The sequence below is a fragment of the Talpa occidentalis genome, unplaced genomic scaffold (genome assembly GCF_014898055.3).
Source record: "Talpa occidentalis isolate TD23 unplaced genomic scaffold, MPIMG_talOcc4v2.1 talOcc4.7, whole genome shotgun sequence".
NCBI classification, from domain to species: Eukaryota; Metazoa; Chordata; class Mammalia; order Eulipotyphla; family Talpidae; genus Talpa; species Talpa occidentalis.
Window position 1 is genome coordinate 62,228,489 of NW_023605083.1, and position 24,950 is coordinate 62,253,438.

Here is a 24,950-nt window from a genome sequence, read left to right on the forward strand (position 1 = left end):
TTATGCATAATGCTGACATGAAATTTTCTATATAAACATTTATTTATACAACTGATTCTTTCCTTGGGGTAACAGTTGGATTTGAGTATTGAGCAGTTAGATTTAAAGATATGAAAAAGTAAAAGCCATTAATATATAATGCCAAGTCATATTTAAAAAGTAAATTCTTATAGATACATCAGTGTATATAAAATGTTCTTTCCATTGTGTGCTCATGAGTACTGATAATGATTCTTAATTTTTATTTCAATCTGAAGGTAAAATTGTAGTTATTTTAGCAATAAATTAAGCTGTATTTTTCATGTTTATCAGGTTTTAATTTCTTCTGTAAAATAGTTGCCTATTACTTATTGGGAGAGGGTCTTTATATTTTTTAAACATTTTGATGTCAGTTTGGGTTAGCCATCCTTTTTTGTAAACAATATGCAGTTCAATATTGTCATTTAACCAAATCTGAAATTCTCTTGCCAATAACTGGTGAAATATTAACCAAGTAAGAAAATAGCATCAAACATAAGATGCACCTGGATTCTCTTCAATAAATTTTGATTGTACTAAGGAGATAAAGGAAAGAGAGAAAGAAAAGTATTGAAAACTAAGAAAAAAATAAGGGACCATTTTAGAATTCATACACATTTAAGTTTAAAGTAAAATTGTGCTTACCCAGCACCTCAGGGGAACTTGGTTTTGTTCTTAGCTATTCTCACTCATCACAAGCAGACTGTGGTTAAACTTATTCTAGGAATATTAGGGGGAATGGGGCAGTTACCAAAAGTTTAGAGGCTTTCTGGGAATTATAACTGCTTAATTGCAATAATTTTGTGTTAGACAAACCTCAAGGCTTATTTGGAAAACTGGAGGCAAAATAATTGTCAACTATGAACTTGTTTCACTATAAAAACCCTAATTGCTTTTGTGGTTATAGAGAGAGGGAGAGAAGTTTTTACTGCTCTTTCTTCCAAAATTAGTTTGTATACTGACGAAATAAAAGAGTCCTTAGCAGATTTATTTCAACTTCAATATGAAGCCTTGCTTCATTTTTAGTTTATTTTTATTTTTTTTCCCACTGCTGTTTATTGAGGTCACTGTTATATCTGCTTTGGGGATTATAGGTTCAGAACTCTACAAATGAATGTTTTCACACCTTTCCCACCATCAGTGTCTCCATAATTGTCCACCATGTTTATAGGGGAAAAAATCCGAAAGCTGGTATCAGATAACATAGTTTGAGTTGTAACTAGATCCTAATTGGTGTCTCAACTTTTAGTGAAATATTAAGTTGACAAATATTCCCACAGTTCTTCAGATAGAACATATTTTCATCTGCTGTGATCCTACTAGACTGAGATAAACTAAGTATGTGGAGAAGATAAAAACCTGGAATTCTTAGTATGTTTTCCCCATTCTTCCTTAAGCACTTAGTTTGAGGACTATATCTCCCAAGATATAATGTTACACAAGCCTCTCCCCACAATTGAGAGGACAAACAATTTCTAAAAATGTCATTTTTCAGACAGGGTGCTTGCTCTGATCCCAGGGATAGAGAAGGAGTCAGGCTGACAGTGTTAGAGATTTAACCCAAGTTCACTAACTTTGCTCAGTATTTGTCATTTTTTAGAGGACCCAGCAGTAGCTTGACTTTGATTGTCAGTCCTGATTTCACTGGTTTTCTATTTTATTTTCATTTACATCTTCCAGTTTTGACAGTGCTGGAAGGGATGTAGTTGTTAAAGATGTTAGTCAGAAATATTTAAAAGTTGGAGCGCTAATCTTTTTGTTTCTATTTAATCAGTGGTTCTGAACTCATAGAATTGGCATCACATGAGCACTAGTTAGAAATGCAGATTCTCAGGCTGCACATCAGATCTGTTGCATTTAAAACTCTGGGGGAGGTATCTGCCCTCCAAGCTGACATTTGAGAATCCAAGCGGTTCTCAAAATTTTCTGAAGCTTTATAATTATCTGGGGGAACTTAGAACCAATGTCCAGACAAGTTAAGTCATGTCTAGTAGAAATTGGGCTTCAGTATTCTAAAATACCAATGAAAATGTGCCAATGATTCCACTGTGTAGCCAGAGCAGATAACCAATCCCGCAAGTCTTCCAGATGCAGGGAATGAAATGCCCTAATTCATGGACTGTATTGTTCGAGTTTTAAGGAACCACAGGTAGAGTGTCCTTTCTAGAGGAGGAAACTTAAGTTCTGAGTTTAGATGCCTTTTTAATCATTACTGTGTAAGTCTCAGACCTGGCCTTGTATGTCTTTTATGTTCCTAGCAGCACTAACACAGTGCCTAGATTGCAGGCGTTTATACTTAAATATAGACTGGCTGAATAAAAGGAAACTCTATGAAGAGACAGTTATTTACATTCTTTATATACAGTCGACATACGGTTTTGCTGAAAATATTCCACTCTTCAATGCACAGAACCTAGAGGTTTGAAGAAATATCAATGTCTAAGGCTTTGATAACCTCCACAAGCAGAAATGGCCACGGCTCCTCTTTTCACAGTGGAAGTGTTTTCTGGACATAAGAGGCAGCTCCGGGAACCACGGGCTGGCTGATAACTGTTCAGAGGACACGATTCACAAGTCTCAAGCCCATTGGATGAGTAGGTGCCTTGTTTACACTGAGCTGAAGACAAAAATGTAATGTGGTTACTAACAATAACCTCTGGCTGTGCAAAACTAGCACAGAACAGGATAGGGTTTCTTGCATTTTTTTAATTCATTTAGGACAGACTCAGGGATGCAAAGACACAAGCCACATGCATTGTAACTTACACTTCCCATGCTTGTGCAAACTAATGTCAGACCTCTATGACCGAGCACAATGTTTGTGACACAGACACGTCGGTAAGTCATCATGAAGTTGGAAGCATGCGTTTCAGAAAGGCACTATCAGAGCAAGTTGTAGTGGGGAAACTTGCTCTTGGACAGATTCTTGACTTGGACACTGCTCTCTTGAGTAACAGAAACAAAACCCTAATTGGGCTACAGTCTCCTAACAATGATCGCACCTTTGTCACTTAAATGAGCACTGATTCTCCTGACTCCTCCTACTTATCACTTTGTTTGAGGACTGGTAAGGTAAAAAAGAAAGAAGGCTTAGCATCAGGCTGCATGGTAAGCAGCTCTGTGCTCTCTATTGCAATGGTTTCGTAGAAGAGCAAGAATAGGCCAGACTGCCCGACACCCAGGGCACTGTCCTTTCTTTCTGCACTTTATTCTACTTGACTCTCCTTTTCAACACTGGTCACATTTTTAGTGCATTTCCAATTACTCTGAATGGCTCTGTGGTTTACTTTTGTCACTAAGCAACTGCATTTGCCACAGTGGCAAAGAGGCACAATTCTGAAACTTCTTTTTTCAGGTGTGTCTTACTGTAACTTCATGAAGAAAATACTTCCACCAGGAATGCTCACAGAGAATAGCAGTAAGAATATTTTGAAAATCCTGAATATTTGAGTAGCAAGAGTAGGTGTCTATACGCCCATAGTTATTTATTTACAAGCTCAAGGACAGTTGCCCTCATCATGTTAAGCATTAGTCTCACACAAAGCCATCTCATTGTGGCTAAATATCTTGAAATGCATTTCCCCCAATTAATGTGAGATTCCATAAATAATCCAAGCAAATTGATGGATGTGGATTGGAGATTTGATGTTGGAGTTTAACTTAGTGAGAGCAATGGAATTTTTCTGAAAGGAGAGAAAAATGGACTTTAAAATAGGAGGAACATTCAGGTACTGCTTTATAATTTAGAGGAAGAAAACCACTTTGACGTTTAGAGTTTCATAACTGGAAACAAAATTCATATTTCTAGGGGACTCCCTGGTGGTGCAGGAGTTAAAGTCTCAGCACCATTAAGCTATCGCCAGCCACTATGGCATGAGTTCAATCACCAAGCAGGGAGCTAACCCTCATGGCACAGCAGATCTCTCCTGTCTCCCCTGCTGCTCCCTCAGCAGTGTATTTCAGTAGATCCGCATGTTCTGCTCCCTACTCTGTCTCTGGTGAATCCTCTCACCGCCCCCCTCCCCACCCCTATACATCTGGCCTAGACCCCGGTTCTTATATGCATAAATAAATATAATAAATCTTTAAAACAATACAAAATTCAGATTTCTTCTGGCCAATATGTACACCAAGCTCCTACCTTTACATTCCAAGCTGCTTCTTGAGTGGAGATATTCAGTGTAAGTTCCATCTGGACAGAGTTTGCACTCCAGCTGTCCCTCTTCATCTTGATAGGACCCCATCAAGCAGCTCTCACAGACAGAATGCTCCAGAGAATAATAGGTTCCCAAAGGGCAATTGACTGAAGAAGAAACAAACAGGAAACACTGACTTTATAAAAACCCACAGCAATGAAACACACTCGGGTTCATTATTTCTAAGGCATGGAAATAATAAAGCGTGACTCCAGGTACTGTGTTTATGGGTTAAATTTTACTGCCAGGGGTTTAGTCACACAGTAAGCCTTCTAGAAATGCATTCCTAGAAACCAACAGTAATGAATTCTTTTTTTTTCCGAGAAAATGCAAATTCTTGTTGAGCTCATATGATGGAGGCTGTAAAGTGTGAGCTAGAGCCTCGCTAAACCAGATCATCCTGGAGAACACACAATGAACCAAGAAAAGGCTGGTGCCAGAAAAGGATAAAACAATGATCATTAAGATGTTAATTTGAGGCTTTCAGGTATTAGAAACATTTTCTTTTTTTTTTTTTTTAAGATTTATTTATTTATTTATTTATACAAGCACTGGGTACAGTCAGAAGCGAGGGAGGGTGAGAGAATTCACCAGAGCCAGAGAGGGGAACAGAACAGGCAGACTGACGAAGTACACTGCTGAGGGGAGCAGCGGGCGGCAGGAGAGGTCTGTGCGCCATGTGGGACCCTCCTCCGGTGGCGGGGGAGCAGCTGGGGATCGAACCGGTGCTGCATAGGCTGCAGGTAACTTCGCAACCCAGAGCTCAACCACTGCGCCCCCAGGGGAGGCCCTGGAAACATTTTCTTAACTGCTCCACAGAATGGTTCCCTATACGAAACTGGCTGCTTAACCATTTATAGCATCATTTCTAGAAACAAAAAAAAGGTAAAAGTGTAAACTTAAAACAGGTGAGTTAAGTAGGTCCTTGTCTCTGGCTATAGGAATTACTAGACACTGAAGGCAAGACTGAAGCATCTTTAGACCCAAGGAAACAGGCCTTGTTTCCTTGAGATTTGTTCTACTCTTTGGCAGGCTGATGGTAACTCAGAAATCCTGAGACCAAGAGGAAATATAAACACACTGAAAAAGGCTCTATCACAGTTGGTATTCTTATGGGGAAGACACTTGAAATCAGCACACAGTTGATTCTGAGATGTTCAAGTGTGTAAGCATTACTGGGAACTCACTAAAAATGCCAGTTCCAAGGCTCTGTCCCCAAAGTGTCTGTTGCATTAGTACTGGGGTGAGGCTTGAGTTAAAACACATCTTGTCAAGTATTTGAGGTTTGCTGACACAGGAAGCCTACACTGAGGAGTGGGGATGCAGGACAAGCCCATTTCTGATGTTTATTCCTAGTGTGGAGAAGAGACAAGAGCAGACTCAGAAAGACCATTTTATGAGCCTTAGGTGGCTGCCTCCATCACTCTATGAGCTCAGGCCATTCACTCTATGAGCTCAGGCCATTGTAGTAAGTGTCAAGAAAGATCTCCCAACTGGGACATAAATCCCACGCCTACAGTCTAATGGAGGGCTCATGTCATTTTGTTTAGTTAAGTGTAAAGATTTGGGTTAGAGGAACTTCCACCATCTACAAACAATGATGTAATTGGGAAACAGACTGGAATGGATTCAGACAGCAGTTGTCAAAAACAGAGGTTAAAAGTTAACAGGCAGGGAGGGCAGGAGAATGTGGAGTGACTGCTTCAAGGCACAGAGGGGTTTCTGGGGTGATGAAAATGCTCTGGAACAATGACAGAGGTGACAGTTTAACAACATCATGACTATACTAAATATCACTGAGCTGGACACTTTCAAATGGTGAAGTGGGTTGGTGTCGTTCACCTGAGTGGGACTTCTAGCAACACCACTTCCGGTCTGGATGGGTCAGCCTTACCGGCCTTAGTTTACCTCAGAGATAAACATTTATACCAAGGTAAAGCACAAGAGGTGCTCAGCCAGCATACAGAAGTATGCAAAAAGTATTAGTTACTTGCAGCAGCCAATGTTTAAACAGCTATACATAAAATAAAGATTTGAGCCACCAACCTAAAATAGTTTTCTTGTCGGACCAACAGAAGTTACTTATTTACACATTTGAAACAGGAGTAATAACAGCAAACACCCAGCAGCAAAATGCATTTCATTTCAACATCCCTAATAGTTCTAAAATGACTTTCCTCATCTCATTTGGCCCAACATGCACCAAATATGTGGGACTGCAGGGAAGTCTTACCACACATCCGCCCTCTCAGCACTGAACCTGGTCTGCAGAAGAGGAAAGCCTTCTCTGTTTCCAAGGAATTGCTGTCAGCCACCAGCATTTCGGATGCAAGCTGAAAGGCATACATGGGCTCCTTATTGAGGGTCCTTTTTAGTCGATTTGTGATGGTCTCCAGTGTCTTAATGAGTCGCTGCTGATTTTCCAATTCAAGGGTATCGTTTCTTTCATCCGGTAAAGGCACACTAGCTAGGGTAAACACAAACAGAGCAAAGCATAACACACATGTATGGTATTTCAGGAAGCCATTTGTATTTAGTGTTTGCCAGAAAGAAACAGCATATTAAAACTCTTCCAGGAAAAAGTCAATTCAACCACTGCTCACTGAGTAGCTAGTACATGGACAAAATTAAGAACCATTTGTTTTAACCCTTCTCTCATATACTGGATCTAATCTTTTCGCAGAGTTCTTCATGATAGCACAGTAGATTTCTGTAAAGTCTTTCTTTTGAGCACCAAACAAGGTACTGTTGGGTGAGATGCACAAAATATATCTGTGATATTAAACTGCAAAAATTAACAAGACTTAGGTGACTGTGCTCTCCCAAATCTTCATTTCCTAATAATGGTAACAATGGAAGATTTGAAAAATGGTTTTCCAACCAAGAATTTCACATCAGGCAGTCGATTGATCCTTACCTGTGATGTTAAAAATTAATTTAATTTTGTGGTCAGATAATGGGGGGCTTCTTCTAATCCGTGAAGGACTCACTTTGCCATCACCTCTGGGTGTTTCTCGCACGGTATCCAAGAAGTCATCGTAAGAGTAATCCAGCCTGTTAGCCGCACCCCATCCACCAGGACCTGCATGGTTAGGACAGAAAAACCAAGGCTTCTACTGTCAAGTCTTCACCAGCTTTTAAGTTGTCATGTTAAAGTGTGAATGAAATTGCTTTGACCATTTTTGAAATTGCTCATGATGTACTACATACAGGGTTCTGTCTATAAACTTTCACTTTATTCTATTTTTATTGATATGTCATAGGTTGACAAGACTGTTTCAGGAGTATAACTTCACACCACGACCACCACCAGAGTTATGGCACCAGACACCACTATCAAACTGACTCCCTCTCTACCTGTTTCTCATAACCCTCATCTCCTTCCACTCTGCTAATCACTGTGTGGTCAGAATCTAAGTCATCTACAAGCTTATATTGTAGTTTTCATGTATTTCATATTAAATTTAGATGACCAATAAATTACACCTTAAAGAAGAAAACAAGTATAAAGTTATGTAGGCATTTAAACCATTTTGACTTAGTGGTTAACTATCTTAGCTTTAGAGGTAAATAGAGAGAAAATGCACAATTCTAATCATTCCTATGTCCTTTCAGGGTTTGCTCCATTCTTCTTTTTTAAAATAGCAGCTTCATAAAATTAAATGCACATAAACAGATTTTCTTTTATGAAGATTATTCAAGATTTCTGCATCATATTTTAAAGGTGGGGATAGTTTCTGAAACATATAAGTTAAATGCACATATAATGCAACTATTTTGGAGGGAAATGGATATGTGTGATTCTTTAGATGTTCTTGATATCACCATGATCAACTACCTGGTTTTAGATTGTGGCCTCTCCATATCTGATTATGGCTGCACGATCTTACCAAATTACTTTCATCTTTCTGAACTGCACCTTCTTCATTTATAAATTGAGATAGTTATCCCTACCTCATGACTGTGAGGAATAACTGAAACAACATATATAAACCATCAAGATCAGTATTTGACTTATTCTAAAATCTCAGTAAGTTTTGGTATTAGTATTTATCTGGGCACATTGCTGTTGCTTAGTCATACCTTAAACATCTAATTGTATTTGTATAGGTTTTCCACTGAAGAAAGTTGTTTTTTGCTTAATTTTTCTGAATTCACTGAAAAGTTGTACATAGTAGTTAAAAATAGAAAACAACCCACATTTTCTAACAGGGAATTGTTTATATAAATTTTGGCAAACTGGTGGATGAAATAGTATGTGACCATTAACACTGTGTTAAATATGATATCTAATAACAGAAAAATGTCCTTAATATAATGCTAACAAAAGATTCATGTTTGTAAAATAATATAGACATATATAAATAGCATACATATTTATATATTGTATTACTATATAACATTGAAATAATATATATTCTCAATATTATTAAAAATATATTGGATTTGGACCCAAATGTTGGTCTTAGAGACCATATGCTTAATCATGACACTATGTTGTTAAAACCATTATTTTTAAAAATTTTACTCTGGAAATTCTGAACAGTTATATAAGAATGAAATAAAAATTAGAAGTGTAATTACTGGAAAGGATAATGATTTTGCTAATAAAAGACCCAAGAAAGACAACCGAAATCTCCTAGAAATATTAAGGCAGTGAGCTAAGTGGTCAGATATCCTAGTGAAAAAAAAAACAAAACAAACAAAAAAAACCCCACACCACACTGAGGAATAAGCTTAATAAGACAGTTCAGTCAACATAGAGAAAACATCAAAATCCCATTTGATGGTACGTTACTTGAATAAATTGATTCTTAACATATTCTGGTGGAAGAATATAAATATTTTCCATGTTTAGCTATTTTAATTGCAATTGCAATTGAATGTCATATGGATATATTGCATCTGGTACTTTGTAACTATTATGACTCTCTTCTAAGATATCATATCAATGTGACTTAGTATTCATCCTGAAAAATTTAACCCAGTATTTTGAAATAATTTATTTTATATCCCAGTTTAAAATATCCATAAAGAACAGTGAGCACATCCTGACATATATAATATATATAGTTGATTCATCTTAAAATATTGATAAGTTAAAAAAAGGTAATTTCTCTAGTTTGCCTCCCTCTTCTGAAATTACTTTCTTATTTTGCTGCTCAGTCTTGCAAACTACTGACACTGCATAATTTAATTACCAATTGCAAAGCCATTTTCATAGTCATAATTATATTCAAGGCAATATTTTTTGGTCAGGTCCTCCAGTCTGCAGTCAATGTCATCAGCATCATTACAAAATGATGGGACCTGAAAAAAAAAAAATGAAGAGGATAGAATGTAAATCACACACTGGTGTGCTGTGAATAAGGCCTGTGTCCCCAGGGCTTTGGTGACCCCACCAACAGGGGCCAAGAGAGGGCCCTAGAGCTCTGCACCTTCTTGAAAAAACTGGATCCTCTTCCACTCCCTCCCCAAAGCATCTCAAAGCCTATGGAGCCCCAGGATTAGACTCATACCTCTGTCTCTGTTTATAACATTCACCCCAAGAAGCCCAGGTCTCCTGGGATATTAATTGCCTCTGAGCTTCCACTCCGCATGGGTCTTTTCTCTTCCACTATGTCCCAACCCTCTCCAAGTCCTGGAAACATTTCTCCAGCTCACAATCAGTAAGCAGCAAATACTCTTACATTTTTACTTACTCTCTTCTTCCTTCACTTTTGCTCCCAATGAAACCAAACTTTCCAGTTTTCTTAAATGGAGGTAGAGAAAGTGTCCTCACTCATCATAGCTGTTTTCAGATCATGCTACCTTGCACCTCCCTTAAAGCCTCCCCATGTTGACCTGCCAAATATACCACGTACTGCCCTTTCTTGTGGCCATTATCAGCTCTCAGCTTATCATGCTGCATTGTTTTTCGGTGATAAAATAGAAGTCAGAAAAGAGGCTTCCCTTACACAGTTCTACCACCCTGTGTACTACACCTGCATTTGTGTACTTGTATACTCTGCCATCTTGACTCCTCTCCTTATCTCACATTCTACAGCAAATCTACTAATCCTACTAAACCTACTTTCAGAATATATCTATACCCTAAGCTACCAAATCTGTTATACAGAAGGATACAATATGGATATACCATTTTTCCTGACTTACGATGCTTATTAATACACTCAATATATCACTTTGTGTCCCTATAACCACTCAGAGTCTTAAAATGCATGAAAGGTCATTTAAATGTTGAGTTATCTGATCATAAAAGGATTGCAGTCATATTTAAATAACAGATATTTGTCAGATTTTAAATAATGAATATTCTCAAGCTCTGTGAACCCTCAGTTTTCTGACTTTATGATTTAAATGTTTTTAAAAATTCAAAATGTTTTACTATCGACTTGCTTATCATTCATTCTATAATTCCAAAACCTATGTATGAGAAATTCTTACTATTAGAACAAATTTGGATCACAAAGAAGAAAGAACTCATTGGGGTAAAGAATTTCAATTGCAGGTGACCCAGAGAGACAATAAAAAGATCAACAACATCCTTTAATATATAACAACAAGGATTACTACCGACATACCATTTTCCCCAGGGTGGTCTCAAAGGCTTCAGAGAACTTCTTCAACAGATCCATGTCATCACAGCGAGTTGCTTTATACAGCATCTCAAAGGATTTGAACCCATGATTTGCAAAACGTTTTACTGGAAAATGTTGGAAAAAATAACTTCAATTTACTGTTTTCAAAACAAAAAATTTAACTTTGTATGGAACAACTGTAACTTAATATTTTTACTCTAATGTGCTTTTGGGGACTGTTACAAAAACAAATGATGACAGTTAAAGAAAGTGTCTAGGCATTAACTTATCGTAATAAATCCTGAGCTGAGCAATTACTCAGTGATGAATTTGCTTTGATTTATTTTTTTCTTTCACTTCCAATTGGATTAAAAAGTGAGCATTCAAGGGAATAAGAGATATAAAAATTGTTTTCATTGTGTTGCTGGGAATTTTTAAAATTTCTGGCTGAGTCAAAGAGATCATCTTTTGTATTTATATAAACATATATCTTGTATATGTATATTACATTTCCAACCAACAGACATTGAAAACTTTCTACATATTATGTGCAATCATACTCCTTGAAGGTGTAATATATGTTAGGGACAAATTACTCCTTGGGCCAGAACTTGGATGGCTAGACTCAGCAAGATATTTCAAAATATTCAGTGACAATGCCTCCTAAGTGCATTACTGTTAAAATCCTACTGACTGCTCAGTATTCTTTATTCCCCAAATCTGGAGAAAAGAATGACTCAAATAAGTGGGCTTTACTCTTTATCTGAGGCACTGGCATTTCACCTTCATCTGTAGAACCGGATCAAAGATTCACACCAGAGACTATTTATTCATACTAGACAGTTTATTTTTTATAACAATATATATTTAACATTATAGAAAAGGGGACTTCCTTGTGGCACAGAGGTTAAAGTCTCAGCACTATCAAGCTCTCGCCAGCCACTGCGGCATGAGTTTGATCCCCAGCCAGGGAGCTAACTCACATATGGCGCAGCAGACCTCTCCCATCTCCCCAGCTGCTCCCTCAGCAGTGTATTTCAGTAGATTCACCTATTCTGCTCCCACTCTGTCTCTGGTAAATCCTTTCACTCCCCGCACCTCTGGCTTAGACCCCAGTTCTTGTATGCATCAATCAATCAACCAATCAATCTTTTAAAAAATCATAGAAAAGCTCTAAATCTGATCTAAGGAGAATATGACTAATCTCTCTCATTCCATCACATAGGTTGGTTCTTAAACCTAAGTTCTTCTGCAGACAGACTACAGCTTAAGTTCAAGTTTACATGTCAAGAACAATATGCTGACTAAGCTTTTTAGGTATTTCTGGTAAATAACAATGAGAGTGCCAAGATGATCTTGCCTTTAGTGGGACCTTATCCTACAGTGACCCAATCCACAATTAGACTTCAATGGGCTAATATTGTAAATGGAGGGATGGACATTTATTTATTTGCAAACATTTCAAATTCATGGTGCCATTTTCCACTCACCAAACCTAACACCCAAGTAAAGCAATTTATGTCTGTCCAATGCCTAGAAACGCACAGACAAGCACTCAGATCCACTAAAGAAGTTCAGAAAAAATTTAAAACTTACTAGCACAGTCTGGCCATTCAGTGGAATAAGGAGGCTTCCAGATTCCATCTTCATAAGCACAGTAATACTTCTCAGTCGACCCTTCTGTGAAATCATAGCCCTCCAGGCAACTTAGTGTGCAGTTCACGCCAACACTGTCTTGAGTACAAATGAAGTCCCCATTGACAGGTGTGAATGGAACTTCACAGGGGGAACCTGTGTGGAAAAAATTATATCACTCATTTACAGAGGTCTGAGAAACACAAATTAAATTCTAGGGGTCTAAGCTGAACTTTGAAAAGGATTTCTCCTGTCCACTGCCTGCCTAGGAAATGTGTAGAAAAACGTTCACTATAAATCCCTAGTGTGGGACTACGAGGATTTCTGATTCCTAGCTGGGCACTCTTGAAAGACAATACCTACATGTCATAAGAGACGGTGTCTATTTGATGAAAAGCTCAAAGTATTTCTGACGTGGGGTTGTGGTTTTGCTGTTTTGGGCATTCCTTTCAGAAAAATGAAAATGAGACATAAGATCATATAGCAGATACACGCTCAGAATCTGCACCCTCAAGCCTTCAAAACAGGAACAGAACAGTGACATTTTGTTCTTGTTTACTGAATAATAAATAGGTTCACAGTCTATTTTTTTCCCAAATGGAGCATGGAATCTTCAGCCCTCCTTGTTCTCAGGAATAGTGCCTTGGTGCCTAGAGTTCCTGCTCGTCAGCTACATGTAGGGTCATGCGGGGGGCCTCTCACTGACAGCAAAGGTCCTGGCATGAGGAACATACTGGGAAACCAGTGCCTGCTGAGATAATATGCTTATAGAGATAATATGCTTAGACTGGGGGCCTCCCTGGTGGCGCAGCGGTTGAGCGCTGGGTTATGAAGCTGCCCACAGCCTCTGCAGTGCCGGTTCGATCCCTGGCCACCAGCAAGGGTCCCACATGGAGCGCAGACCTCTCCTGCCGCCCACTCCCCTCAGTGGTGTACTTCGTCAGTCGGCCTGCTCTGCTCTCCACTCTGACTCTGGTGAATTCTCTCACCCTCCCGCGCTTCTGACTGTACCCTGGGTTGTATAAATAAATAAATAAATCTTTAAAAAAATATATGCTTAGACTGGCAGGAACAATGGAGCCCCCCAGGCAACAGCCCCTGCTCACTCCACCCCAGCTTACATCCCATTAATTGGCATGGCCATGCCCTATCTACTTGCCCCACCTTTGTACTCAATGCTAACAAAACAAGCCTGACTTTGGATGGGGCTGCACATGACTTCCAGGTAGCCCCTCTAGGCATCTCACTGTTCCACATGGACTTTGAAACATCTATCCCTCATCCCGCGCCTCCTCCAACACTTCTGCCCCATGAGATGACAAAGGAATGCAATAGAAATTACATATCTCAATTGTCAACTAGATTTGGGGGTCTTGGGAAGAGAGTACCTTTTATGATGATGTGGATGTCACACGTTCGGTTATTGCCTGACGGGTCGGTGGCTGTGTACCGCACCACCGTCTCCCCGTGAGGAAAAAGGTCACCTGGTGTATGACTTCTGGTGATGACCAAGACGGCCCCTAGGAAGGAGAGACAGAATCTCATTCTGGGGTTAGTGCTCTGAAGTCACTTTTATCAGTCACTTCTTTTGCTTTGCATTTTCATTTTCTATTTATACAACCAGCTGGGCATTCTATCTATTTGGCCAGCAGAAATACAAAATAAAAGATGCAATATTTAGACTCAACCGTAAAAATAGTAGATTTAAAAATTTATTAAAACATTCTTGCTAAATAAGTGATTTTCCTTCAGTCACTCAGTCTATCTACACATTAAAATTCTAATTAAGAAACCTATTTAGGGGCCTCCCCTGGTGGCGCAGCGGTTGAGCGCTGGGCTGCTAAGCTGCCCACAGCCTCTGCAGCGCCAGTTTCATTCCCGGCCACCAGGTGAGGGTCACACATGGCGCGCAGACCTCTCCTGCCGCCTGCTGCTCCCCTCAGCAGTGTGCTTTGGTCCTTCTGCCTGTTCTGTTCCCCGCTCTGACTCTGGTGAATTCTCTCACCCTCCCGCGCTTCTGGCTGTACCCAGTGCTTGTATAAATAAATAAGTAAATCTTAAAAAAAAAAGAAACCTATTTTATATTTTTATTATTGTTTACTGGGTTTTAGCAAAATTAATGTGCTTGTCCATTTTTTTAACACTTCCCTAAGAAATTAAAAAAAGTTATAAATGTTTAGGAAATGAGCATAAATACATAGAACTGTGCTAGCAATACCAATCAAATGCATAGTTTATACCTCCAGGATGACGTAAATTTACAGACTTAATGAATTTATTAAGATACCTCCAAATACAACACCTAGCACAGGTGTGTAAGTTTCCACTGAGCACTGAATGGAGAGGTAAGATTAATAATATCAGATTATAAATAAGCAATATATAATTATCCTAGCACTAAAACATGCTATCATACATGACTATTCATTCCACTTAAACAGATAATTGCTTTTCCACTTTCATCCTTTTTAAAATAAAATATAATTTAGTGTTACCCTGCTGACAACACAATCCCAGTGTCCTTACCTGAGTTGTCTGAGAACTGAGGCTCATCCCAGGTGGCCGTGTGCTCCTTCTCTGAGACCTGGATGGGGGGCGGGGATCTGCACCGGTCTATGCCAGGGGGCTCCATGTCTAAAGAACATGTGGTCAGAGAAAGAAGTCACAATTGATATTCAAATGCGATGGAGGAGTATAGATGGAGTATCTCAGTCTACTTGTGCTGGCAGAGACAGAGCCTTGATGCACAGTGGCAAGGCTGGCCCTAGGGCCCCTCTGATGATGAGGTATATCCTATCCCAGATCTCAATTCAAAAGAAAGAGTTGAACTGCCTTCTGCCTGTTGAAGAAGAAATAACAGGTTCCTAAAATCACCTTGAACACACAGTGTGTGGATGTGGTGGGCACTTGATCTGGGAGTTCCACCTGAAACAGTTGAGTTCATCGACCTGGAAGTGAAGAGAATCTTCCCAGATAAGCAGAAGGAGTAAAATAACCTAACCTGTCACTGCAGTGGTCCTCCTCTTAACCAAAGAGTCAAGATGGGGCTGAGATGGCTAAATGGAAGGACCCAGTGAGACACTAACCCCTAGTCATGTGAGAAAAACAAGAAAATGTAGGTTTGGACTATTTCTTTGTCTCTCCCTCCTCTCCTCACTCCCTCTCCCTCTTTTCTGCTCCGTCTTCCTTTCTATTCTTCTTCTCTCCATCATAATTTGAAAATTCAGCTAGTGTCTAGCAAGACACTTGAGTACACACTTTATAATTTATCACGTTGACTCTTTACTGTGAAAAATTTACACTTGGCAAATTCTTGAACCACATTTCCATGTTTAAGATCACTGAATCACAGAAAAACAAATCCAGCAGATTTTCCACGTGACTGGTGAAGTTCATGTTTAAAACAACATTGAGAAAACAATAAAAAAAAAAAACAACTAAGCGCTATGAAATAAGAAGCGATGTAACATTCCTCAAACAAAATCAATTTATTATATTGGGCTTTAAAAGAAACTTGTTAAAATATACCTGAGACAAACAGAGTAATAAGTCAATGTGTTTACAAAGAGCTTAATGTGTGTCAGGCACTAGTTCACATGACAGCTGTATCTTAACGAATTAAAAACTTCACAATGAAAACACCCCCAAACCTCACATGAACCCTGTGAGTTAATATGTTTGTTAATTCTGTTTAAGGATGAAGAGACTGAGGCACAGAGGGGGGCCCATCGTACCATCTTTAAGGGGGAGAATTGGGGATGGATTCAAAGAAACTGGGTTCAGAGTCTGTATTCTTGACACTATAGAGAGCAACATTATTTCTCCATGTATTTTACTTTGGTGGTGGGATCTGTAGCAATTGATCAGGTAATAAATTAACTAAAAGCACCAAGACCAACTGGAAGGTGATCCAGTGAGCCAGGTTAAAAAAATGAAGGCGTAATGTATAGGAGTGGTCATAAGGAAGGAGGGTATGGGCCAGATCTCAGAGATATTAAGCAGATCAAACCAGCAGAACTTGATAACTTGCTGAATGTTGGTAATGGAAGAAGAGTCATGAAGAAAGAGAAGAAAACAAAGGCTAGGCCCCTCAAGGATGATCCACATCCAAGAGTAGGTCTAAGGAAGAAAAGTCAAGGAGAGGTAAAGAAGGATAAAAGAAAAAATGAGAGAACAACTGAAAAAGGCTGGCAAGCTAGGGGAGAAGGAAGTTTTGGTAAGGGGAGTTTGGCTAATAATGTAACAGCTAATGAAAGATTATATAAAATCAGGTCTGAAAGTATGTAGGAGTAACTCTGGAGATGACTGATGAACTTGATGAAAAAAATAGTTATGTGAGTGAAGGAGACACAAGTCTGATTCAGTGACTTTGAGAATACGGCAATGAAGATGAAAGAGGTGTTCACCAGTGGAACTTTTCAAAAGACTCACATAGGAAGAAATCAAATAAATACAACAAGAATTAAAGGGTGTGTAGGTTTCAAAGAGGGAGTGTCTTGAGTGGTTTTCAAAGCCAATAGGAACAATCGGTGGAAAGGGAGTAGCTGAAGATAAAGAAGCCATGTCCTTGGGGGGTACCGGATTATTTTCACAAACATGTCCAAGTAATTTGAAGACTTACCAATAACCTTAATATGGAAAGTGCAGCTGGCTTGGTTGCTGGATTGGTCGATTGCTGTGTACGTGATAGCAACATCTCCAATTGGGAAAAGGTAAGGCGGGGTAAAAGCTGGATGAACATGGATTGACACCTTTTGGAGATAAGTATTTTCAGAGTTAAAGTTGATATCAATAGTACATTTATTTTTTTTAATTTATGTATTATCAGGAAAGAGAAGTGAAAATGACAATATTTTATGTATAAGGTAGAAAGGAAAAAAGAAATCAGGCATGGTCTTTATTTCTTTCCAGACTATTCTTTTTACATACAGTGCTGGGATACATGTGCAATATTGTTTCCTGCTTTTTAAATATAATGGTCCTAAACACTTTTTATGTTGTTACATAAAATTAGAATTTAAGATGACTCTTAAATGTCTCTATAATGTTCTGTAGAATAAATACATGGTAACTTCATTAAGAAAAGGCCTTGAAGGATATTTAAATTGGCCCCAAGTTTTATTGTTGTAAACGGCACTGAGAAAAGTTTTATACAGAGAATTTAAAAATATTTTAATTATGTCCTTATATTAATTTTCCATGAAAAGAATTATTAACCTCAAAGTCACATTTTTGACAGACAATACAAAATTTCTCAAAGCATGGTCACAAGTTACATTCCCACTGACAGCACTTGATAGTGTCAGTATCAAGGTTTCAACTCAAAGTTCCCTGATCTATTTTATTTTATTTTAAAGATTTATTTATTTATTTATTTATCTATCTATTTATTTATTTATTTATCTATTTATACAAGCACTGGGTACAGTCAGAAGCATGGGAGGGTGAGAGAATTCACCAGAGTCAGAGCGGAGAACAGAGGAGGCAGACTGACTAAGTACACTGCTGAGGGGAGCAGCGGGCAGCAGGAGAGGTCTGCACGCCATGTGGGACCCTCGCCTGGCGGCCAGGGATTGAACCGGAGCTGCAGAGGCTGCAGGCAGCCTTCCAATCCAGCGCTCAACCACTGCTCCACTGGGGAGGCCCTCCCTGATATATTTTAAATACTATTACTCTTTGGTAAATCAAAACATATGGCACAGGTCACCATTTTAACTCACAGTTTCTTGATGTTTTATCCAACCATTATATTCTCATATGGTTGCATATAGTCTTTCCTTTTGGAATTATATTTGTGTTCATTCATTTGAAAATTATAATGTGATAAAAATTAATTTCTATTAATATGCTATGCAATAAACATTCTAAACTTTGACAAGTTTGAAATATTTTTTCTATTTCTTTATTTTGATATTTTCTAGTTTGCTACTTGTCTTTTAATGTAGACATTTTAAAACTTTTTAAATACTTTTGTATACACCACTGTATTTTTTAAACATACTTCACCATACAAGTGCTACAGTTAGTGTGAATCCTCATCAGACTCTTTGATGATAACCAGGATAGTAAGGAGGATGATGCATGCTTTTGTGGGCCTTTCAATGGAAAGTAGAAATCCACTCAATACACATGTCACCTACAATACATGTAGCCCAAGAAGTCAGATATGCACTTTTAAAATCAGATTTTAAAAGTTAATGCACAGCATAGCAACTACCATTAATAATCTCTTTTAAGTTGCCGTGACTGTAAGCATATTCACCACAATTATCAGAACAGTCTTATGTATTATGGTGTTGGTGCTGTGCACCTCCCCCACACATATGTCCTATTTGGCACAATTTATATGTATTTACATGCAGATATGAAAATATACAATTTAAGGTATACAGAGATATATAAATATGTATATGAATGCTATATGTATATGAATAATAATAGTATAGGTTTAAGAGGCAGCTAAATTCCTGTATTAATTCCTTTTGTAGCATCTGATGGATAATTAATTCAAGCCACTGTATACACAATACTAAAATACTGTGTTCTAAATAATGCTGGTTTTAGGAAAGAAAAGACTGATGTCATCTCCTCTAGATTGACCAAAATGCAATCATTTTGAGTGCATTTTTTAAAAGATTCATAAATAGAAAATCTTCAGAGCTTAGTAAGAGGCAAATAATTCTTAGTGGATATAACAAGACAACAATTCCTTGGATGAAAAGTTTCCATACCGAAGATTTTTATTTGATTTTTCTGAATTGTAATTCAAGGTTGATCTTTCTTCTATCAGATGAGGCATTAACATCTATGAGTAGAGTATGATCATTAGGTATTAGTAACTCTTCAATACCACACCTATCTGAGTAAAATCCACTTGAAAAAGGATTTGAATATTTGTACAACAAGACTTACCTTTTCTCCAGAGTTGTCTTTAGCTGTCGGGATTTGCCAGGTGACATTAGCAGAGTCTTGCTGTTCCTGAGTCTTGGCCTCAATGTCCTTAGGACATGTGATTTGAGGAGCCTCTATATCTGACTCAGGAAATACACAAAGCAATCAGTATATGGATTTGTAATTCTAAGTCATTTAAGAAAGAGGTTAAAAATGTATTAATGCTTGGTGGCTAATGTTTTACATCCCAATTCTTGACTGATCTGGAATGTGCAACTGATGACAGGATACTTGTTCTCAGCTTGAATTCCTCAGCTGGTACTTGCTGATCTCTTGGTCTCACCTCATCTCTTATGTTCCCTACTGGTACTCACTCCCCATGCTGGAGCCTCTCAATTTCATGGAAGCTCCATGGCCAAGCTGGCCCCTGGGCTTTTGTCTATATTCTTTCATTTGCCTGAATCAAGGCCCTCTCCCCTCTTTACCTAAAGAACACATACTTGTCTTCTATTTCTCCACTTAGACATAAGTTCTTGACACAGGAAGCTCTCTCTGAAGGCTGCCCTAGCCCCTTGGTCCAATTTAGGTGCTTGCTCCATTACATCTGACTGCCCCTTCTCCTTCCTAATCATGAAATTCAATACACAATCATGAAATAGAATTTTCTCCTCAATAGAATCTAAGTTCTTCGAAGCTCAGTATATCTCTTGTCCCATTGTGTCATACACTACCTGGCATGTTGGAACTTGGTAAGTATTTCTTGAATGAAATAAAGAAAAAGAGAAAAATGAATGGTGACTATAGTAGAGAGACACTACACTTGAGAACAAGGCTGTCAAGTAGAATTAATCTGTGTTGCAAAATGTACGATCAAAACAAACAACAAATCAAACCGACGGTATTTTTTGCCCCAAAGTTTTGCAGTGCAAGGTATTGAATCAAACATGGTGACATTGTCAAATTCTTTGCTGATTAATTCTCCATTCTGAGGGAAATCACAGTTAAATCTTCAAATTGCTAATGTTGTTTTCAACAACATCATTCTACTTTTTTTGCTCTTTGCTTACGAGACATCTGATATTTTTACTTCTAAGAACCTTTAATACCTCCTTTTGCATAGCTGTCTGCTCTTGTTACAAGTAAGATGGAGATGTTCTGTAAATTTTATGAATTACAGGTTTCAAAGAGCTGATAATTTGTGGTTTTTTTAAATTAATTTAGTCTTGCCTGCTTAATAGGGGTCAGAAATTCCCCAGATTTCTGTCTAATGGAAAACTTAAATGATTTCACCTCTGACAGGATCTTTGTTTTTGTATTGCTCCTGCCATTATCTAATATATTTTAATTGGATCTGTAAACCTACCATTTTATCATGGGTTTGCAGCAAATGTACAGAAGGACAGTCTCATGCTGTACCAATGTCATAACGTAGGAATGTGGATTTTACCTAACCAAGACATGGGGCCATACCTTTACAAGCAGCTGTTTGTACTCTGGCACTCCACTTTCCAGAGGTGGTGCATCTCACCTCTTCTCTCATCCCAGATAAAACGAATCCTTGGCGGCAACTTAGCTGACAAGTCATCCCAGGTTTGGCTGGCTGCTTGCCACAGTTGGGAGGGAATATAATGACACCCTTGGGCTTCTGGAAGATGGAGCAGTGGCGCTCTACAGTAGATAAATGAGAGACTGTCACCAGTATTCCCGCAAACTGAAAATACCACACATTCTCTTTACCAAAATAAATACAATTACATTGCCTTAGAATTGATGTCACCAAATATCTGTATATGATACTAGACATAGAATATGTTGTAAACAATGCCAAATTATATCTCTTTAGTCACCTCATGTCATTTTGCCAGTTATCAAAACCTTGAAAGATTTCTGGCATTTTAATCAAAGCCAACTGTGACTTGAATCATTTTCTTGGAGCACCTTCATTCTGTTTGTGGAATATTACTTTGAGGCTCTGAAGTATAAAATAGCAAATCAGATTCCCTCTTTCATGGATTAAGTAATCTAATCAGCAATCAGTCTGCATCTTATGAGTTTTGGGGTGCCATCTTTAATAAGCACTTTCTTAGAGAAGTTTTTATACCCTCCCTAAAATCAATGTATTATAATTAGGGCTTTGACCCTTAATGTTGTATTTATTGCAGATGAAGAATAGCAGGTGAATCAGGCAGACTATAGGTTAGATGGAAAATCAAGACCAGGACTTAATGCAGGGTGTGTGTGTGTATGTGTTTCTCCCCCATGTATTCATCTGCACACTTGTCTACTGTAGTAGTGACTCTACTGGCAACACTATAGTACCTTTAGTCTGTGTTTCCCATGCAACAATTGCTAACATTTATTCAGCACCCACTCTGCACCAGGCACTACAAGAAGTACTTTGTATGTACTGACTCATTTACTTCTGTGCAACAAGGAGTGTTGTAATTATTTCCACGTATAAACCAGAGTAGAAGGCATAGCAGTAACTTTCCCATAGTTAACTTTCTTGAGGTCGCTGAGCAGATTCATGTGCCCCTAAACACTCCACCTCTTCCCTGAAAGGATTTCTTTCAAATCCCTGTGCCAGGAAAAGCAAATTTGAAACCTGAGAAATTGGTTTGTTTACTCTTGCACAGTATGTGCCATGTGATTGCCCAGATTTCCTGCTCGTCTTTGATCAAGAAGAAAATCAGAGCCAAATTTGTGGTACAAATACAATGACTTGAGGGCTCAACAGCCCTCAGTTAGGGGTGGTTTTTTACACATTAAGAAAATTGTTTGAGGTGAGAGTCAAAACAGACTCACTTTTATATAACTTTTTTTCCCCGATTGAGTCCTGAGATTTCCTTTATTTGAATGTCATATTCTTTTAAAAATATTTAATGTTTGTTTTTGAGCCATTTTTGCAATTTCATTGTTCTGTACATCATTGTACCATGAATGTACTATTTCAATTACTGTGGATTCATAATCTGTCTTAAGATGGTGAAAATAAATTTTCCCTCACTGTCCTTATGTTTAAAAAATGTTCTGTTTTTGCAGAACATCTTGTCTGTTCAATACATTTTCTATCAATTTTTTAAAATGGGAATTTTCAAAGTAATTATGGTTGTTGTTAGAGTTTTGGGGTTACAGTGAGTTGCTTCCCAATAAATTATAACTAAGATTGTGATTTGTCTTTGATGGTTCTACTTCAAATCCACCAAGACTTGCATAATCTTCAAAGCATTACAGAGATGCACACAATAATTTTCAAGAGAATTTAGGATGGGATAATGCTACAGTGACATTATTAAATAGATTTCCATTTTTAATGAAAAACTGGATCCCTCATAAGCAGAGTAGGTCATTCATGGAACCAGGGAAAGAGATGAGTCCCAGGAGTAACATTAATACTTAGACACAAATTCCAGCTTGAGGAGATACTGTTCCAACTAAAAAGATATACTGTGATTCATTATCCCACTGTCAAAGCATCCCTCTTATGGTGATAGATCCACCACATTCACTTCATTCAATTCCATGAAATAGCTGAAGAAGCTGATTGCTTTTGTTTTGGTTTTATGCCAGCTAAGTCTATTCATAGTTTGTGTACCCTTGTAGCTTCTGCTAGTCGGCCAACCCTTGCCAGGCCTAAGTCTTTCAGGACCCACGATATCAGGTATCTCATTGTTACTGAAATGAATCTTTGCTTAACAGTAAATTTCATTTTTCTGTCCAGGAAAGAGTAATCTCTCCTCTGTATGATAACATGAGTTTCCTGAGCTTGCACAGTGAGGGTTCACTCTTGAGCTGTTACTGAATCCCCGAGGAAGTTTAACAATTTTCCTGGTGACATCCCTCATCATCAGCCATGGATCCAAAACTAGATTATACTAAAATAAATCTGAATATCAATTTGGAAGGACATGATCTATTTATATTATCGAGTTTTCACATTGTGAGTACTGGCATATCTTACTTTATTTCCTATGTAAAGTTCTCCTTCCCTTTTTTGGTTATTTAATTACATACTTGTTAGTGGTCTCAGGCAAACTGTATCTGACATACATCACAGATTCGCTGAATAATTATCATCATCATTATTATTACCATAATTATTGTGTCAAGTGTGTATAAGAAGTAGCAAAGTAAAAAAGCTACTGCATTTATCCATGATGGATCCAATTTCAGTAGTAAGATATCAGAACTCTTGATGAAAGACAAGGCAGAAAAATCTTATGATGAAATAGAATTTTTGTGGTCAATGTCAAGATTCAATTGTTCATAATTTTGTCTTTTCATCAACAAGGTAAAGGCAAGCTGTGTTTTTAAAAAACTCTACCCAACTGATTCTAATTTAAAAAATATCATTACCATTTGAAGGTATAAACTTTAGTGATTTAGAAAATTGGGTTCTGTTGTGGAAGTCTTTTGGTTCAGAGAGGAATAAACATATTTGTTGATGTAGCTATACTTCCAGCATCTGTATACCTAGTATACTTATTTTTACTACAAATCAGTTTTTAGTTCTAGGTTTTCACAGAAAACAGAAGAAATCAGAAAGCAAGAGAAATCAATAGCGGAAGGCCCCGTGTCTTCTAAGAACTTACCCACACACCGGGCCTCCAGACCATCCCACTGGCCATTTCCTTGACAGGTGAGCTTAGCGCTTCCTTCAAGTCTGTACCCTTCATCACAGGTCACCAAACATGTTGTCTTATAGGACATTTCCCCTGTAGAGCAGCTTAAGCGGCCATGTCTGGGTTGGCGGAGACGAGGGCATGTTTTTACTATGTAAATAAAAACAATGAGATCACATTTTATTATATAAGGACAGATTTATAATTACAGGTTTAATAATGCCTACACATTGCAAGCAAGAAAATGTCCTTTTCTTAGAACACCAAACAGTAAATAACACACTATTATTTTTTGAGTTAGTACTAGACAATTAAAAGCCTATGTTTTATCAAATGCATTGCCCAAGAGATATCAGTGTGCTTACCTCTCTGCCCATGGGTGGGAAACTACACCAGTCTAAGGGACCTGGCCCTGATGGATGATGTTGACTGTAAATTGGTTGACAAGGGGTGGTACCTACAGCCCTCAGTTGGGCTTTGGCTGTGATTTTCCAGGCCACATTCCAGGGAAGAGATTTCAGGTTCATGATCAGTTTGGTCCTCAGATATCATAGACAGATCCTGGGTTTTTTTTTAATATATATAAATCTTTCCATCATTTTTCATTTTTGCATAATGTATGCATTTTCATCTTGGTTATAGTCCCCATACAATTCCCACCACCCTTGTTTTGATCCTACTCCCTCTTCCCTTTTTCCTGGTCCTTTATTTAGGTTTTCTAAATTCCTGCTATGTGAGACCATCTGATATTTTTCTTTTTCTTTCTGGTTTATTTCGCTAAACATGATCCCTTCCAGCACCATCCATGTTGCTGCAAATTGCATGAGTTTATCTTTTTTGATTGCTGAGTAATATTCCATTGTGTATATGTACTACATCTTCTTGATCCAGGCATCTATTTTTGGGCATTTGGGTTGTTTCCATAGCTTACCTATTGTAAATAGTGCTGCTATAAACATAGGAGTGGAATTGCTGGATCATATGGAAGCTCTATCTTTAGCAGGTTG

At 38.1% G+C, this 24,950-nt stretch overlaps 1 protein-coding gene across 1 annotated transcript in view; it reads right to left on the reverse strand.

Annotated features, from left to right (window-relative positions):
- SVEP1 (sushi, von Willebrand factor type A, EGF and pentraxin domain containing 1) overlaps positions 1-24,950 on the reverse strand; it is a 167,201-nt gene that overhangs the window by 68,862 nt on the left and 73,389 nt on the right. The window contains exons 6-18 of the mRNA XM_037491628.2: positions 23,914-24,093; positions 20,792-20,989; positions 19,343-19,461; positions 17,052-17,181; positions 14,957-15,064; positions 13,819-13,950; positions 12,392-12,586; positions 10,799-10,920; positions 9,416-9,524; positions 7,132-7,296; positions 6,448-6,681; positions 4,160-4,321; positions 2,474-2,635 (exon numbers count right to left, since the gene is read on the reverse strand). Of these exons, the coding sequence (XP_037347525.1) occupies positions 2,474-2,635; positions 4,160-4,321; positions 6,448-6,681; positions 7,132-7,296; positions 9,416-9,524; positions 10,799-10,920; positions 12,392-12,586; positions 13,819-13,950; positions 14,957-15,064; positions 17,052-17,181; positions 19,343-19,461; positions 20,792-20,989; positions 23,914-24,093 (2,016 nt within the window). The remainder of the gene's footprint in view (positions 1-2,473; positions 2,636-4,159; positions 4,322-6,447; positions 6,682-7,131; positions 7,297-9,415; positions 9,525-10,798; positions 10,921-12,391; positions 12,587-13,818; positions 13,951-14,956; positions 15,065-17,051; positions 17,182-19,342; positions 19,462-20,791; positions 20,990-23,913; positions 24,094-24,950) is intronic.